Below are 17,741 nucleotides of genomic sequence, written 5' to 3'. Positions count from 1 at the left end.
GAGTTTCAAAGGTCTGTTAGAAGGTTGGTAGCAATCTTGGTAGCAATAAATAAGGAAGTGGTAGTTTGGGGAAAAGTTATAAAGTCTGTATGGGATATATTCTGTTTGAGATTCCTACTGCACAATTTGAAATGTCCAAGAGGAAGTTGAAAATGTCTACTTGAGGCTCAAAGGAAAGGCTGGAAATGGTTAATTAAATTTGGGAGACATCTTCATAAAGATGTTATTTAACACATTGGATTTAATGAGATCACCAAGGAGCAAATTTAGAGGGAGAAAAGAGGGCAAAAGACAGAATCCTGGAAAATCCTCCCCCCCCCCCCAAGACATATCCACACAAGGGTGATTATATTATTGATGCACTAGTAAAGTAGGTTAAGGAAAACCAATCACACAGGTAGAAGGAGAACCAGGAAAGAGCAGTATTACAAAAAATCCCAAAATATGAGTTTCCAGAAAGTGGGTGATAGTATTATTACATTTTTTTCACCCTAAGAAGAAAGATGAGGGGCGGCTAGGTGGCGTAGTGGATAAAGCACCGGCCTTGGAGTCAGGAGTACCTGGGTTCAAATCTGGTCTCAGACACTCAATAATAACCTAGCTGTGTGGCCTTGGGCAAGCCACTTAACCCCATTTGCCTTGCAAAAACCTAAAAAAGAAGAAAGATCAAGATGGGGGGTCTGATTTAGTAAATAAGAAATCTTTGTGAATTCTGGTTTTAATGATAATGTAAAAGGTCTCTTATACACATGCTATCAAAGATCTAAAAGCACAAATAGTATAATGAACAATAAGGCCCAAGAGAAATGGTGATAAATTTCTCCATCTAATCCAAGTCTGTACAAGAAAATGGCCAGAAACCTTCAAGTAAGCTCAGTTATTCCAAAAGAGGCAGGAAGTAGCTTAATTTTTAAAGATCAGATACTACAACCTACAATCTCAGCAATTTCTCAGCCCTGGCTTGACAGAGCAATTAAACAAAAGAGAAAAACCTAATCTCTATAAAATACTATAGGGAGGGGGGGAGGCAATGCATTCTTTGTTGTGTTGGAGCTACAGCAAGAGACAGAACCAACTCAATAACTGGCGCCACATCTAATGAGAACTTTCAAGAGGACTGAGACTAGAATAATCCCTAGTATTATCTGGGATTGAAGCACATCAGGATCTAGTATCAGCCTCCTCTCTGGAATTTAAGTGGCATCTATAGCTTTAAAATGTTAGAGAGGACAGGACCAAACAGGGTCTGTCCACTAAGAGTATAGAAGGAGACAGAACAGGGCATCACAAACTAAGATGAGAGTTATGAACGGACAAAAGAAAATACTGAACACAGTAAAGAAATTCAGAAATCTAGAGCATAAAACCCAGAAGAAAAGAATAACTGCAGCAAATAAAGGATGAACCTCAGAGTCAAGAATGCCTTGATCTCAAAGATTCTAAAAGTATTAGAATAAATGGAGCAAAAGATTCTTTTAAATTAAAATTAGAATGGAAATTAAATTGAGGGAAAGGGTCGGCATGGGAATTTAGATAGAGAATAGTAGTTTAGAAGAATAGATAGAAAACCTTAACTAAAAAAAAATAAGCAAAAATGCCTATATATTTTACCTCAGTTTCCTTAACTGAAAAAAGGAAGAAAATAACAGTACCTATCTGGCACATGAGATAATTTATAAAAGAGCTTAATCCAATGCCTGCCCCAAGGCCCATTCCCTTCCCTGCCGTGCCCTGCTCCCTCTGTTATGTTCTGAGTCACAAATATATTCTTGTCTTCTACACAGTGCTTAATAAATGTTTGTTGAAGTGGGGGAAAATATTGGACTTATTCAAATACTGAACTTCCTGAAAAAAATGAAATGAATAGAATTAAATAGTCTATAAGGCAAGAAATAATGGAAGGAAATATCTAAAGACTAGGAGTTAGACCTGCAAAAATTTTGGAGGAATTATCTTTTTATTTATTTATTTACTTTACATTTACATGCAGAGGTAGTTTTCTACATTCATCCTTTTGCAAGCTTTTGAGTTCCTCATTTTTTTATCCTGCTTCCTCCCTTCTCCTGTCACCATAGCAGTGAACAATCCTATAGAGGTTGAACACATACAATCGTGTTTAATATATTTCCATATTAGTCATATTGTAAAAGAGGAATTAGAGCTAAGGGGGGGGGCATGACCAAAAAAGAAAAAAACATAAAAAGAAGTTTTTAAAAGTGAACATTCAGTTTCCATAGTTTTTTCTCTGGGTGTGGATGGCGTTTTCCATAACAAGTCTCTCAGCTAGGTCCATCATAGTTGACCATCTCACAATGTTGCTATTACTGTGTATAATGTAAGGACAGTTCATTTTAAAATCATTGCTCTTCCTGAGAATAGGAACCAAAACTTCAGCACCATATTTCACTAAACATACCCAAAGTTATTTGATCCAGATGGTATAGCAAAAATAGAAAGAATTCGCCATTCTCATCCTGAAAGAAATTTCAAATTTTCATGGCTAAAATCTAGTATTCCTAAGTCAAAAAGAGAAAAAATACTGAAGGAAACAGAGAGTTCAAGTACCAAAGTTCAGATCATACCAAACTGCTCTACAATTACTTTAAATGAGAGAGATTTTTATTATATGGTATCCTAACAGGGAAAATAATTAAAGCATACTCTCAGGACGTTTCTTAAGGTAACTTACCTGCAAATTTAATAGAATTCTATTGAGATTAAAAAATGAATTTTTAAAAAGAGGACCTTAAAGCATTCCTGATGAAAAGACTAGAGATGGATAAAATTTTTGAAACACAAATACAGGCAACAAAAGAAATATGGAATGGTAAATACATCTGAGTAATTTGAAGAGTTAAATGATGATTAAGAGGACCTTATGTTTAATAATGAAAGAAAAGACAAATATCCCTTTAGAAATACACTGTTTTCAAGGGTCACAGAAAGAATTTACAAAGATAAGCACAGGGCTTAGCTATAATTTTGTTCTGTTTTATTGTTTTTAAAAGAAGAAAGAAAAAATTTAATAAACTAGAATAGAATTAAGGAAGAAAGGCAAAGATTTGCTATTTCTCATAACTAAGTTACATGGTTACATGACAAAAGAATATATAAACATGGAAGTAGTTAAACTAAATTCTATTTGAATTATAGTAGGCAGCAAAAATATAGTATTTGGAGACCTTGATGTGGTATTTTTTTAACCCCTAGTAGACAAATCTAGCAAAAAGGGGTAAGAAGAAGGGAATAAACATTTATACATCACCTACTATATGTCAAGCATTCTGCTAAGCACTTTACAAGTATTCTCATTGAGTTCTCACAATAATTCTGCCATGTAGGTGCTGTTATTAGCTCCCTTTTACAGTTGAGTAAACTGAGACAAATATACATTAAGTGACTTGTCCAAATGGATTTGAACATAGGTCTTTCTGACTCCAGATCTGACACTATATCCATTATGTCACTTAGCTATATATATATATATATATATGTGTATATATATATATATATATATATATATATGTATGTATGTATGTATTTTATCTAAAAATATAAGTGAGAAATAAGTGAAGTCCCTGAATATAATTTTTAAAAAGTTAGATATAATAAATCTCTGGCATGAAAATGTTTTACAAAAATTTGGAAAAGAAAGATCAAGCTGTTTTTATTAGAGCTATATGTTTCTGATATCTAAAAATGAGAAAGAAAAGCTATAAATCAATCTCTATTGAATGCTGTAAAAGTACTGAATTATTAGCAAAAAAAGACAATCATTGTAGTTAGTTCGAGAGGACATGTATACTCTTGCACTATTATTGGAGCTTTGAATAATTCCAACCATTCTGGAAAGCAATTTGGAAATGTACCCCTAAAGGAACTAACCTGTCCATACCCTTTGATCCAATGATATTCCTACTAGGATTGTCTCCCAAATAATTAAAAAAGAGCAAAAGGAACCATGGGACAATAGGACTATATGCACAAAAATATTTAGAGCAAAACTTTCAGCAAAAATATTTAACTCAAAGAACTGGAAAAAAAAAGTGAGTCCTCATGAGCTGAGAAGTTCCTGTGCAAATTATGAATATGGATATAATATTATTGTACCTTATAAAATCATAAAAGTGATGGATTCATTAGGAAAATTTGTGTGACCTGATAGAATGAAATGAGTACAACAGGGAAAACTTTTATGGTTATAATCATTTTGTAAAGGAAAACCTCTTTGAATGAGTTAAGAACTGTGATAAACACAATGGCCAATTACAACAGATGAATAAGTATACATCCTTTTAGCAGGGAGGTGATATACTTAAAGTGCAGAATGAATTTTCAGACATAGTCAAATATATGAATTTCTTTTTCTTAACCTCTTTTTGGTTACAAGGAAAGACTTCTATTTTTGTGGGAGAAAGTGATTACAAAGAATTGGGGATAGAGAGACCAAAAAGGGAAAAGACCATCAGTAAAACAATTCCTATGCACTTTAAATATACATAGACGAGAACAGAAGGAAGCTGAAAAAAGGCAAGCAGGATAGTTTTGTCATACTATAATGAATTTAATATATACTACTTTGAAAACGAATTTAATTATATAGGTATTTCTGATAACTTCATATATTTTAAGAAAAGCAATTTAAAAAAACCTGTTTCGGGGGCGGCTAGGTGGCAGTGGATAGAGCACCGACCCTGGAGTCAGGAGTACCTGACTTCAAATCTGGCCTCAGACACTTTAAATAATTACCTAGCTGTGTGGCCTTGGGCAAGGCACTTAACCCTATTTGCCTTGCAAAAAAAACTAAAAAAAAAAAAAAGACTATTTCTGGTAAATGATGAAGTTGAAGGCCTTATTGCAAAGGGCTAAGAAATAGGTAAGAGGAAAATTAAATCACTAAGTGTTGATAGTTGTTTTTTTCCCTAGGAATTTGTCTGTGAAAGGGAAAACATATAAAATAATTAAAGCCATAACAGAATTATTGTTATTTTTGGATACCAAAGTCCCTGAAAATGAATTCTAAAGGGCCCCTCAAATAATTTTGCTATAGAGGATCTTGGTTGAAGTTGTTATTACTTCAAGTAAATGAACCACCTATTGCAACTTAGAAAGCTTTTTATTCTTCCAAGATTTATTGTGATAAATTTGAGTGAATTTAACTTAGTTTACACTTGTATGAATGTAGTTCCCCAGAGCCCTTGGACTCTGAACTAGTAATTATCATGATTCATTGAAGGACCTTAAAACATTATATAAATTATAATTATTAAAGTTAGTATGAGATAGGCCCATTTGCTACAATGATTTTGTTAAATTCTAAAGTATTCTTAAGTCTGGATTCTATATTCAACTAAAAATGAACCAACATTTCAATATCATCTCCCCAGTGATTATATAATATTTGTATTTTCTTTTAAATATATTATACACTATTTAATTCCTATTCTGATAGTAACAATTTTAAAATACTGGATTTTTTTTACCAAGCATAAGACTTTGCTATGTAAAATAATTTAATTAGGAAATTCTAGATAATACTACAAATATTATTTATCAGGCATCCATTAAGTTTTCTTTTTTTTTAACCAATTAGGGTTAAGTGACTTGCCCAGGATCACACAGTTAGTACTTGTCAAGTGTCTGTGTATGAATTTGAATTCAGGTCCTCCTACTCCAGTCAGTAGGGCCAGTGTTCTATTCAACTAGCTGCCCAAAGACATCTTAATTGTATTGTTTCTAAAAGAAGTTTTTCCATTTCATTTTTATTAGTTCTATAAGAATCTCCCAGAAAATAATGACTTTGAGTATCTTAAATTCACTCAATGATTGTAACATAGAATTCTATTGTAAAGCAATAGAAAAACCTCTTTAGAACGCTGTAAATTTATGATCTTAGATTAGGAACCAAGAAGATTCTACAAGAAGAAAGAGAATAATAAATATTTTGATGAACTTTGAAGAATCAAATTTTTTTTGGAAAACCATAATCCACCTGTTTATGGCCATTGTCATGATGTAAATTGTTAGCCACCAAGATGAGTTGTAACTATCTATGCCCAAAGAAGAAAACAATTCTCTTTCAGCAAATCTTTGTTGAGGTTTTTCTAAAAAGTCTTAATATTCTTTTGCTTTCAGTTAGTAGATTGAACTATTTCTTGCCTCTGAAGAGTTGAAACTTGATAAAATTCAGAACAAGGTAATACCACTGTCAATATGTTGAATTTGATAACTTTATGTAAACAGACAGAATTGCTTTATAGACAGACCAAATTTCCCTCTATCTTTACAGCTTCCTAATATAGTGAATTCCAGATTTCATGAAATTTATAACCAAACTAAATAATTAGAAGTTAATTCTTCTGTCATTCTTTTATTTGAAGTAGAGACTAATGCTTATTTTCCACAGGTGAAAGTGTGGAAGAAAATGCTAGTGTTGTTGTCAAACTTCTTATAAGACGTCCAGAGTGCTTTGGACCAGCTCTGAGGGGTGAAGGAGGAAATGGTCTGTTGGCAGCCATGCAAGGAGCTATTAAAATTTCTGAGAACCCAGCCCTTGATCTTCCTTCTCAGGGATATAAGAGAGAAATGTAAGTAAATGGAAATACTTTTTGGCAAGTGGTTAAAACTTGTAAATTAGTAGAGTGATTTCCTATATACTATGAATAAGAGAAATGAATTATGAAACATCAGTTGTATACTAAAGAAAATTTTGATCTTTCAGTAATATAATGAAAACACTTTAAAACCCCTTTGTCATGTTCATTTATTCTATTCTAGGATATAATCCAGCTAATGGGTCTTGCAAATAAACCTAACACTCTTCTTCTTCCATGACCATTCTTCATTAACATCTACTATTACACTTGCTTGGAATAAGTTACATGACTTATAATTGAGAGAATCACTTCAAGGGCCACATAGTCATTCACAGTATTTCAATTAGAGGTCTTTCTCCCTCATTTATAGTATCTTCTTTCAAGATAACTGAGGTCAAAATTAGTCCATTTAATTATTTGTATGACCTAAGACAGTTTCATTAATCATTTTGACATAGTTCAAATTTATTATGACTTAATATCCTTGAGAACCTGGAATTATAGACATGATTCCCTACAAAACCCTCATGTTCAGAAAAAAACATAAAAAATTTTGAAAAATAATTAGTTAATTTGCCTGTGGGGTTCATCCTAACATTCACAAGCTACAGAAATATGTTGATATTACTAATTCCTGTGTTAAAAGTGTGAGGATTAATTTTATAAGTATACTGAGCCCCATTTGAATAGGAAAGTGTAAAAGTCAGAAATGATAATTAATATAAATTCTTGATTTTCAGAGGTTGGTTATATATGAATTAGTCACTTTTTTCTTCTATTTCTGTCATTTCTTTTTTTAGTATTAGTTAAAACTTTCTTTAGACAGTAGGAATATCACTTCCATCCTTTACCAATTATATAAAAAGTAATGAAATTTATTTTCCTTCTCCTTGTTCAAAGACAATTTTGAAAATCATGGAATTGAGAGATTGAAAAAATCTATAAAATCATCTTGTTCTACCTTTTCATTTTAGAACTGAGAAAATAAGTGTTCACTACAATAATGAAGTGACTTATCACAAAAGTTAAACAAGTAATCAGTACTAGAATCCAAGTGTCCTGACCCAAATCTCCAGAATTTGTTTGGGTAGCTTTACTAGACAAATCTTTAAAAGGAAAAAGAACTGATGTTAATAGCTAATTGTGAGATTTGAGGTTAAACTATGACCAGAATTTTGAATATGTAATTTTGACTTAGGCAGATTTATTATGTCTTAATATCCTTGAGAACCTAGAATTATAGACCTGATTCACCATAAACACCTTATATATGTATATATAATATAAACCAATATTTAGATTTCTCAAACTTTATGAAAAAATAATTACTGTACCTATATTCCTGATACTTGGAAATTAATGTCTATTTGAATAAGAGCGCTCTTGAAAACTTAGCTCAAATTTGAATGGACTCCTGCCTGGGTGAGACATGATAATTTTTTTTAATAGAAAGCAGTCATCCAAACTTCCTGTTTCCTTTGTCTCAAAATATAGCCCATTGCTTCCCAGATTGCCTCACATCTCCAATGTGTTTGTATTTTCTCTCAGCAGTTCAGAAGAGGATGACGGTGAGGAGGAGATTGTCCACATGGGCAATTCTATCATGTCTTTTTATTCAGCTCTCATAGACCTACTGGGCCGCTGTGCACCTGAAATGCACGTAAGTAGTGGGAGTTCCTTTAGATTAGCTGCAAGATACCTGAATGAGTTGCAGTGTACTTTTTCTAAATGTGGTTTTATGCTTTTTTGCCAATACATTTTTCTCATAATCCTTGGCTAAAGAACCATGGCTAAAGTCAAGTATAGTTTTCATTCCTAATTTCAAATTTTGTTAGTTTCTTTAGAAATTTCTATATGTAAGATATCCCTATATTTTATGTGATTTCTCAATAGAATACATTCAGTATGTTTTGTACACTTTTCATTTTGGAAAGTATCACTGAATTATGACTCATCTTACCTCTGTTTTGGCAAAAATGTAACAAACCCTGATATTAAAACAATCTCATAATGAAAAGTAATTTTTCTCACCAAATTTAGCACCATGAAATAATTTATCCTTATATGTTTATTTATAGGCTTTATTTATGGCAATTGAATGGAGGATACATTGGAATGGGGAGATACTTGAGGCAGGTCACACTAACAGGTGCGAGGTGATGAAGATTTACACTGGAATGGTAGCAATATCAAAGAGAGTAGAGGGTACTTTTGAGAGATGTTGCAGAGGTGAACTTGACAGGTCTTGGCAACCACTTGAATATAGGGGATGAGAGATAGTGAGAGTTAAGAAAGACTCATAGGTTGTGAACCTGAGGAAGAGGATGGTGTTGCCCTTTACAATAAAAGGGAAGGTAGAAGGCTGGGAAGTTCTAGGGAGGAAATAATAAGTTGTGTTTTGGATATCTTTAGCTTAGGATTTATGTACAGCCAATTTGAGATGTCTGAAAGGCAGTTAGAGATGTGAAATTGGAAGTCATCAAAGAGGTTGGGGCAGGATAGGTAGATATGAGAATCATTAGTATAGAGATGGTAATTAGATTCATGGAAGTTATTGAGATCACCATGTGAAGTTCTATAGAGGAATCATATATAGAAGAGAAGAGGGAACTCTGAGGGACCTTCACAGGACAGAATATCTACAGTAAAAGGACATATACAGGATGAGGATCCAGTAAAAGAGACTGGGAAGGAGTGATCAGATATGTAAAAGGAGAACCAGGAAAGAATGATGTCCTGAAAAACTAAAGAGAGTATTAAGGAGGAAAGGGTGAACAATAGATTATATTATAATATATAATCAAATAATTTAATGAATATGTAAACAATCTAAGCATAATAATATGTAATATCCTTCTGCCAATATGTTTTTTTTCTGATTCTCTGGACTTTGAGTGCAAAATATTCGTGTTCTAATTTCACCTCAGACATTTACTACTTAAATGGTAAAGGGCAAATAAATCTAACCTTTCAGAGCTCAGTTTCCTGATCTGCAAAATGGAAATAATGATAGAATATACTTCATGGAAATTTGAATTGATATGAAAATGAGATAATGAAATAAAGGGATTTAAAAATCTTGAAGTGCTATATAAAATGAACTGTTGTTGCCATTCTTATAAAGAGATGTGCTATAGATGGGAAAAAGGTAACATGGGAAAGAAGATTGTACTGAATAGTAAAATTCATGATCTGTAGTCCTGGTTCTTTCCCTACCTGAATTGGGACAAATTATTCACTCATCCCCATTTTACACAGTTTGTATTTTTTTTATTTTTCTTTCCTTTAAAAAAAATAAAAATGAATAGCACCATGAAGTTCTTTGAAGTCTTTGTGTGATAGAGATTAAATGTCATTCGATTCTTTTCAGCTTTTATAGACCATTCCTTCATGCTGTCACTTCAACTAACTATATTCCCCCCCCAAAAAAAAAATTTAGGCTTATCTTGAAGTAATAAAAAGCTTAATGTCTCAGAGCTTGAAACAGGGTCTACATATTCAAGTTACCTCTCTGGCTTCAAGCCTAAAGAGATCCCACTTTGAGCTTCATTCTCCTACCTCATTAGAGCATCAAGATGTCACTTGGCTATGGGAGGTCCATGCAGTTGTTATCATCATGCGAAGTTGCCTCTCTTCATTGATCCTGAAGTTCCATTAAAACAATAATAACCAGGAGGTGGTCAGCGGTGGTGGAGTTGTCAGTGTATTGTTAATGCTCATTGTATGATTTCTGTATTTTGGTGGGGGTGGGGGGAGGTGGGAGGGGAAGACAGGAGAGGGGTAGAGAATGGGATATTTGCCTCCCTTTCCAAACCATAAAATACTCAAATATGAATTCAGTTAAAATATGAATATGAATATTTATAGATGAAATTTGATGTCAATTCTATATCTGAATTTCTGATTAATAGTCACATCAAGTAAATCAAATGATTTCTTTAGGCATAATATCTGTCTCCCTTGCAGCATTTCTAATTCAATTCAAAAAAACTTTTTTTTGCCTTTGATCATATTAGGGTTATAACAGGAACCCATTATAGCATGAAGATATATACCTTAAAGAAATTTGATCCCTTTATGCTTGTAGAAAATAAGAAATTTGGGCAAAATTAAGGGAAATATGTTTATTTAAACTTAATATCAAGTTTCTGTTTTTACAGCTTATTCAAACAGGAAAAGGGGAAGCCATTCGAATCAGGTCTATCCTTCGCTCCCTGGTCCCTACTGAAGATTTGGTTGGGATTATCAGTATTCCTTTGAAACTTCCCACACTTAACAAAGGTAATGGTATCATGATAACTTTGTTAAAGTGCATGAGCATATAATCTGATAATAGCACTTAAATGTTTCTTTAAGGCTTTCCCCTAAGAAATTTTGTTGACAGAAACATCAAAGGGGAGAAATTTCTTTGGTTCCTATAATTCTCATACTTCCTGTTAAGTGTTACACAGGCATCCATTCCTTTTACAATGTCTTCAATTTTCCTTATTCCCCTCCCAAAACAAAAGTTACTTATTCTTTCCTTTCAGTAAAATAGTGGTGCCATTGTTAAGAGCTTGTTACAGGGGGCAGCTAGGTGGTACAGGGGATAGAGCACTGGCCCTGAAGTCAGGAGTACCTGAGTTCAAATCCAGCCTCAGACACTTAATTACCTAGCTGTGTGACCTTGGGTAAACCACTTAATCCCATTTGCCTCACAAAAAAAGAGTTTATTACAAGTTATCTGTAATAAGTCTAATAGGTTAAGAGAGAGGGGGAAAGTGTCCTCTAGGGTCATTCCTAACGCCCATTTGTTCTAGAAAATAAGCTGCAAACATCTCAGGGCAGAAAGACAGATCAACTGTCAGGTATCTCTTTTTATCTATGTCCCATGTCTTTCACTGTCAAAAAAATTTATAGAAATAAGTTTTGTCCTTAAACCTAATTCCTCACATGGCTTTTATGGTTTAATTTACAGTGCAACTCTCTTTAAAGTTCCTTGATCCTTCTTAAACATTATGCCCATAATTTGGGTAGCTTTTGTCAAAGTTCAACTCAAGGTTTACCTATTTCTAGAGAAATAGAAACAAGGTCTACTAATGACTTTAAAAATTATATATTTTCCATTTTATTTTATTTCTTTTTAACTATTTTCCAATTATACTTCATATATGTACATGTATATAAAATATAATATTAATATACTTTAATCTGCTTAGGTCTGAAGTCAATGCTTCAGCAGTGTTTGACTCCTCTTTTATGAGGGTTTTCCTGATCTTTCCAAAGGTTAGAGCTCCTTTCCCCCATTATAAATTCCCTTGTATTTACTTTATGTGTAGATTATATGTTGTTACTACCTAATATAAATATAATACTACTAATATAAATATAATACTGGTCCACATGTAACAAGGATAGCTATTAGGAATCTGGTTGACTCTGTCACAAAGAGAGATTATAATTATCAACTTTGTGGGGAGCAAGAGGAGGACAATGTTTAAGTACTCCCTCTTCTTATGACAGCCTGGAAATATATATATATATAAAACATATACCAAATACCTTTAATCTAGTGATTTGAAAATAATAAAGAAAAGGAGCAAGGCAAATTAGTAAGTTAAATTACCATCCCTAGACACTCTTAAGGAAAATAACACGTAGCTTATTCTTTTTTTTTTTTTTTTTGGCAAGGCAATGGGGTTAAATGACTTGGCCAAAACCACACAGCTAGGTAATTATTAAGTGCCTGAGACAAGATTTGAACTCAGGTCCTCCTGACTCCAGGGCCAGTGCTGTTTCCCCTGCGCCATCCAGCTGTGCCCCTCACCTAGTTTCTTCTGGATAGCTTAGCTGATTGCTGGTTATTTAAAAGCCATATATATATATATATACATATATATATGTATATATATACATATATGTATACATATATGTATATATATATGACAATTGCGGATAGCTAGTAAATCTCAAAATAGTAAACATTCAACAGAAATTAGAAGTTTTATACATATTTGACATATGACAGAATATCTGTTTGTAGGTGAGACAAAAATCTTAGCTCAACCATCAGAGAATGATGTGGAGGTTGGTAAAGGAGTACCTCTTAGTAGTTTTGAGGCTTTCAGGTGCTAAGCATAAAAGGACATGTTGGAGGTATGGCTTTAGTACATCCTTCAAAACTTTTGTGTTTCAACTTGACTAAAATGGAAATATGTTAAAAAAATTACATATGTTACAATCTATATCAGATTGTTTGCTGCCATGTGGAGGAGGTTTGGAAGAGAGGGTGGTAGAAAAATGTGGTATTAATAAAAAATGCGATATTCAAAAGTTTGCAAAAAATAAATGTTGTCAGCTATCTTTGCATGTAATTAGGAAAACAATGTTTGGAGCCATTAAAAAAAGAGAATTAAAAGTACATGTTTGACCCTTCTTAATTACTTTTCTCAAATTTTCTCTCAGAACTCAGAGGTGTCTCTGCCAATCAGAAGCCACATCTCTCTTTATGTACATAGTTCTCAGCATCATGATACTGGCCTTTAGGAAATCACAGACCAAATCAATAATGAATTAAGGATTTTGATCTAGCCTTCATCTCTCTGATCAATACTTGAGTTCTTTTTTCACAAGTTAGGCAATATGTGGAACTCAAACAGCAGGCATTTTAGCAGCAAGAGTCAAATAATGAATTTTCTTAGTGAGAGATTGCCAGAATCAAATGGCCAGGAAATTAATAGACCTGGACTTTGCTGTGTGACATTGGGCAGTTCAGCTAAGAGTGTTCAATCTGTTAAAATCATAGACTCTTCCCCTCCATTCTTCAGTGTCCTGACCAAACCCTTAACCTTTTGTCTCAATCACATTATGAAGGCTAATTAGAGAATTTGTTATAAATACTGACGTTTGCACAAAAAAAATTTAAGGCAAAGAAGCAGCATCTATTAAAATCCTCCATTAATTTATTTGGAGGGAAGCCACAGACCAGCTTTTGACTTCTGCCACCAGAACTGGAATATTTTTAAAGGGTTAATGATATTTTTCTCCTTGTTTCTCAGATGGATCAGTAAATGAGCCAGATATGGCTGCCAACTTTTGCCCTGACCACAAAGCACCCATGGTGCTATTCTTGGACCGTGTGTATGGTATTGAAGACCAGACTTTCCTCCTTCATCTTCTGGAGGTGGGATTTTTGCCTGATTTAAGAGTATCAGCCTCTCTGGATACAGTAAGTTACTTTAAAAAAAAACTGTATTTTTTCTACTGTGATTATATTTGGTAGCTGAGTTAAATTCAGTTTTTGCTTTTTTTCATGGACATTGTGCTTTTATTCATATAATAGTTTTGTGACAACCCTGTGTATACTGGCTCCCATTTACAGATGCAAGACACTGAGAAACAGAGAGATTTCAGTATGTCACATCCAAAAGAGAGAGACTGAATTATAAAACCAGGACAACAAATCCCACAAGTACATTATTCAAGTGCTTGACCAATAGTAGCCTTGACCTTAAAACATACTTTCTTTCTTCTTGTTTTCAAACCCAAAGAGGGAAGAGGTTGAATTTTGTAGTAGAGTGGCTAACCTATGCTAAAGCTCAAGGAATTTAATTCATCATACTGATAAAAAGTGACCCAGTCTCTGGAATGAATGATATTTTAATTAGTGATCCAGAAATAGAAAGTTCTCAGACTGAAAATAAGGGAGAATTCTGACAGGTATATATGAAATAGAGATGATTAATATTTTTAAATAAGTTTTTATTGATATTTTCTGTTTCTTATATCATTGTCTTTGTTTCAAATATCTCTTCCCCTCACAATGAGCTATTCCATTGACAGTTTTAGGGAGGGAAAAAAAAGTCAGCATTGATCCATTTATTGAAAAAAGTTTGAAAATGTGTATGATGTATAATAATTGTGAACCTCCTATTTCCATGAAGGAATTGCCAATTTGCAGAATATGGAAGTCTTGAGTGTTATTTTGATTTGGCATTTCTCATGATTTGGAGAATGATTTGGAACATTTTTTCATGTAATTTTGAATACTTTGCAGGTGTTTTTAAAATGGTTTGTTCATATCTTTTGACCAAATTTGTCTATTGAGAAATGGCTATTAGTTTGAGATACACACAAATGTGAGTATACATATATACATTTATATATATATATATGTGTGTGTGTGTGTGTGTGTGTGTGTGCATTTTTATTTATTTGCTCATATATATTGAATACCAAACCCTTAACTGAGAAATTTAGTAAAGAGTTTTGTCCCATCTCATCATTTCCCATTTTTATCCTAGATTCCTAATATCTGTGAAGCAGCTTTTCAGTTTCAAGTAAAGTTATCCATTTCATCATTTGTAATTGCCTCTATCTCTTATTTAATTAAAAATACATCTCATACCTTCATTTGTGAGATACATGTGATGTTTCTCTTCTAATTTTTTATTAAGTTCACATATACATGTAACTATATTGTGAATATGGTATTAGGTATTGGTCTAAGGAAGTAAGAATTTTGCAAAGATGGATACACAAAGAATGTACAATACAGCTACTAAAGCCATGTTTCAGGTTGATAAATTCTTTTGCATAATTAAAATGCTTCAAATGAAGCTGCTTATGCTCTGAATATTTTTAATGAATTTCCTGACTTAATTATTTTGTAATTACTCCCTGAGGCCCCTGATGAAAGCACATCATTTGTAATAGATCAGACAAATAACATATGCTTTTCTAGTATTTGTGTTCAAGCATCATGCTTATCCAACCACTTCAGTGCTACATTGAAATGTTCTGTTAAACTCCTTAGCTATGGCATTTCATTTCTGATAAAAAAAGAAATTTTCAAGAAACTAAAAATCAAAAGTTTGTCCTATCTCATTTTAACAATCCTGTCTAAATGACAAGTTAGAAGAGTTTATTTTTTTTTACTTAGAACAATTATCTTGAGCCACAATTTTTAATAATTATATGTGTCCCCAGGAATGCCTGGGCAGTTTAAGGTCAATGGTTTCCAAAACCATACTTCAGTAGGTACATGGTCTCATTAATGGGATTGCTTCCTCTATTAAACAGTTTCTATTTAATGAATTGGAGGCCTTACTCTCAATCTTTTAACACTGAATAGGTACTCTTTTTTAAAAATCTTACTCTGAGTTCTCAACAGGGTTCACCTGCTATTCCAATCAGTGATTTCTTCTGTCATATCTTTTAAACTGCTTCTTTCTGTGATCATAAAAGTATTGAATTCATATTAGATAATTCTGTTTTATCATATAAATTGTGATAATCCCAAGCATAGGGATCACAGGAGAAGGTAGGAAGGAAACAAGTATTTGTTAAGCACTTTCTATGGGTCAGGTATTTTGCTAGGAACTTTATAAATGCTGATCCTCAAAAAAGCCACGAGAGGTAAGAGCTATTATTTTCATCATTTTACATTTGGGGAAAGCCAGGCAAAAAGAGACTAAGGGACTTACCCAAGGTCTGAGGCCAGGTCTGCCTCCAGTATCAGCACTCTCTTCATGGTATTACTGAGCTGCCTCAGAGGCTGTCTGGTGCAACTTCCTCATTTTACAAAGGAAGTTGCCCCAGGAAAGTTAACACAAATAGACTTTTGATTTAAACCCAAGTTTGTTTTTTTTTTACTCCAAAATCAGAGCTCTTTCCATTGTATTTTGAAAAACAGATATAATAAAAAGACTTATACACAGTAGGAGAAGAAATATGGTTTCATATCATTGAACTTGGATTCAAATCTTATAGGATCATAGGCTTATATTTGGAATGGACCATGAAGGCCATGAAATCTAGCCTCCTTCATTTTAAAGAAGAGGAAACTGTTGTTCATAGAAATTAAATAGTTTACTTAGAGTTACATAAGTAGTAATCTGAGGCAAGTTCTGAACCAAATCTTCCTGGATCCAAGTATGGTATCCTATCCATTATGCCATTTTACCTTTTTCGGACAGTTCCTTAGTATGCTTGTAATCCTGAGAAAATTTTTTATCTTCTCAGAACTTTAATTTTCTTGTCAGTAAAATGAGCATAGTGATATTTATACTATCTGCCTTACTGAAAGCTAGGTGGTACAGTGGATAGAATGCCAGTTCTGGAATCAGGAGATCCTGAGTTCAAATATGACCTTAGACACTTGTTACTTTCTAACTATGGATCCTTAGGGAAATCACTTCACCCTGATTGCCTCGCATCTAGGGCCATCTCATCATCCTGATACACATGTGGCCACTGGACTCAGATGTCTCTGGAGAAGGAAGTGAGACTGGTGACTTAGAACAGCCCCCCTCACTCAAATCCAATTCACCTGCTTATCTTCACATCACCTCCCTGATGTCATGATCTTCTTTGATGAAGGACAAACAACACCTTGCTGACAGAACTGGATGTGCTGAATGAAGGATTTTGTAAACCTTAAATCAATACATAAACATGAATTGTTATTAGTTATTTACTGAAAAACTCAATTATTCAAGTTCTTTAAATGTGTTCTCTGAAATTTACCTCAATGCCTAGTGTCAGAACATCATATATACAAATTTAAACACAGTTTGCGACTGTAGTGGTTTTCAACACTTTTTTTTAATTTTTATTAAAGATATTATTTGAGTTTTAAAGTTTTCCCCCAATCTTGCTTCCCTCACACCACCCCCACCCCACAGATAGCACTCTGTCAGTCTTTACTTTGTTTCCATGTTTTACCTCAATCCAAATTGGGTGTGATGAGAGAGAAATCATATCCTTAAAGAGAACAGAATTCTCAGAGGTAACCAGATCAAACCATAAGACATCTGGGGTTTTTTTATTCCAAATTAAAGGGAATAGTCCTTGTACTTTGTTCAAACTCCACAGCTCCTTATCTGGATACAGATGGTACTCTCCTTTGCAGACAGCCAAAAATTGTTCACAATTGTTGCGCTGATGGAATGAGCAAGTCCTTCAAGGTTGAACATTACTCCCATGTTGCTGTTACGGTGTACAGTGTTTTTCTGGTTCTGCTCATCTCACTCAGCATCAGTTCATGCAAATCCCTCCAGGTTTCCCTGAAATCCCGTCCCTCCTGATTTCTAATAGAACAATAGTATTCCATGACATACATATACCACAGTTTGTTAAACCATTCCCCAGTTGAAGGACATTTAC

At 33.5% G+C, this 17,741-nt stretch overlaps 1 protein-coding gene across 12 annotated transcripts in view; it reads left to right on the top strand.

Moving 5' to 3' along the window:
• Positions 1-17,741, top strand: part of RYR3 (ryanodine receptor 3) — an 833,777-nt gene that overhangs the window by 571,829 nt on the left and 244,207 nt on the right. For 10 of the 12 annotated variants that reach the window (XM_074235021.1, XM_074235020.1, XM_074235023.1 and 7 more), the window contains 4 exons: positions 6,407-6,587; positions 8,145-8,256; positions 10,757-10,877; positions 13,634-13,803. In XM_074235021.1, the coding sequence (XP_074091122.1) occupies positions 6,407-6,587; positions 8,145-8,256; positions 10,757-10,877; positions 13,634-13,803 (584 nt within the window). The remainder of the gene's footprint in view (positions 1-6,406; positions 6,588-8,144; positions 8,257-10,756; positions 10,878-13,633; positions 13,804-17,741) is intronic. The other 2 variants (XM_074235022.1, XM_074235017.1) reach the window with 1 other exon arrangement.

The sequence above is a fragment of the Macrotis lagotis genome, chromosome 4 (assembly GCF_037893015.1).
Source record: "Macrotis lagotis isolate mMagLag1 chromosome 4, bilby.v1.9.chrom.fasta, whole genome shotgun sequence".
Classification (NCBI taxonomy): Eukaryota; Metazoa; Chordata; class Mammalia; order Peramelemorphia; family Peramelidae; genus Macrotis; species Macrotis lagotis.
The sequence above is the reverse complement of the archived record's forward strand: the minus strand, read 5'-3'. Positions and strand labels throughout refer to the sequence as shown.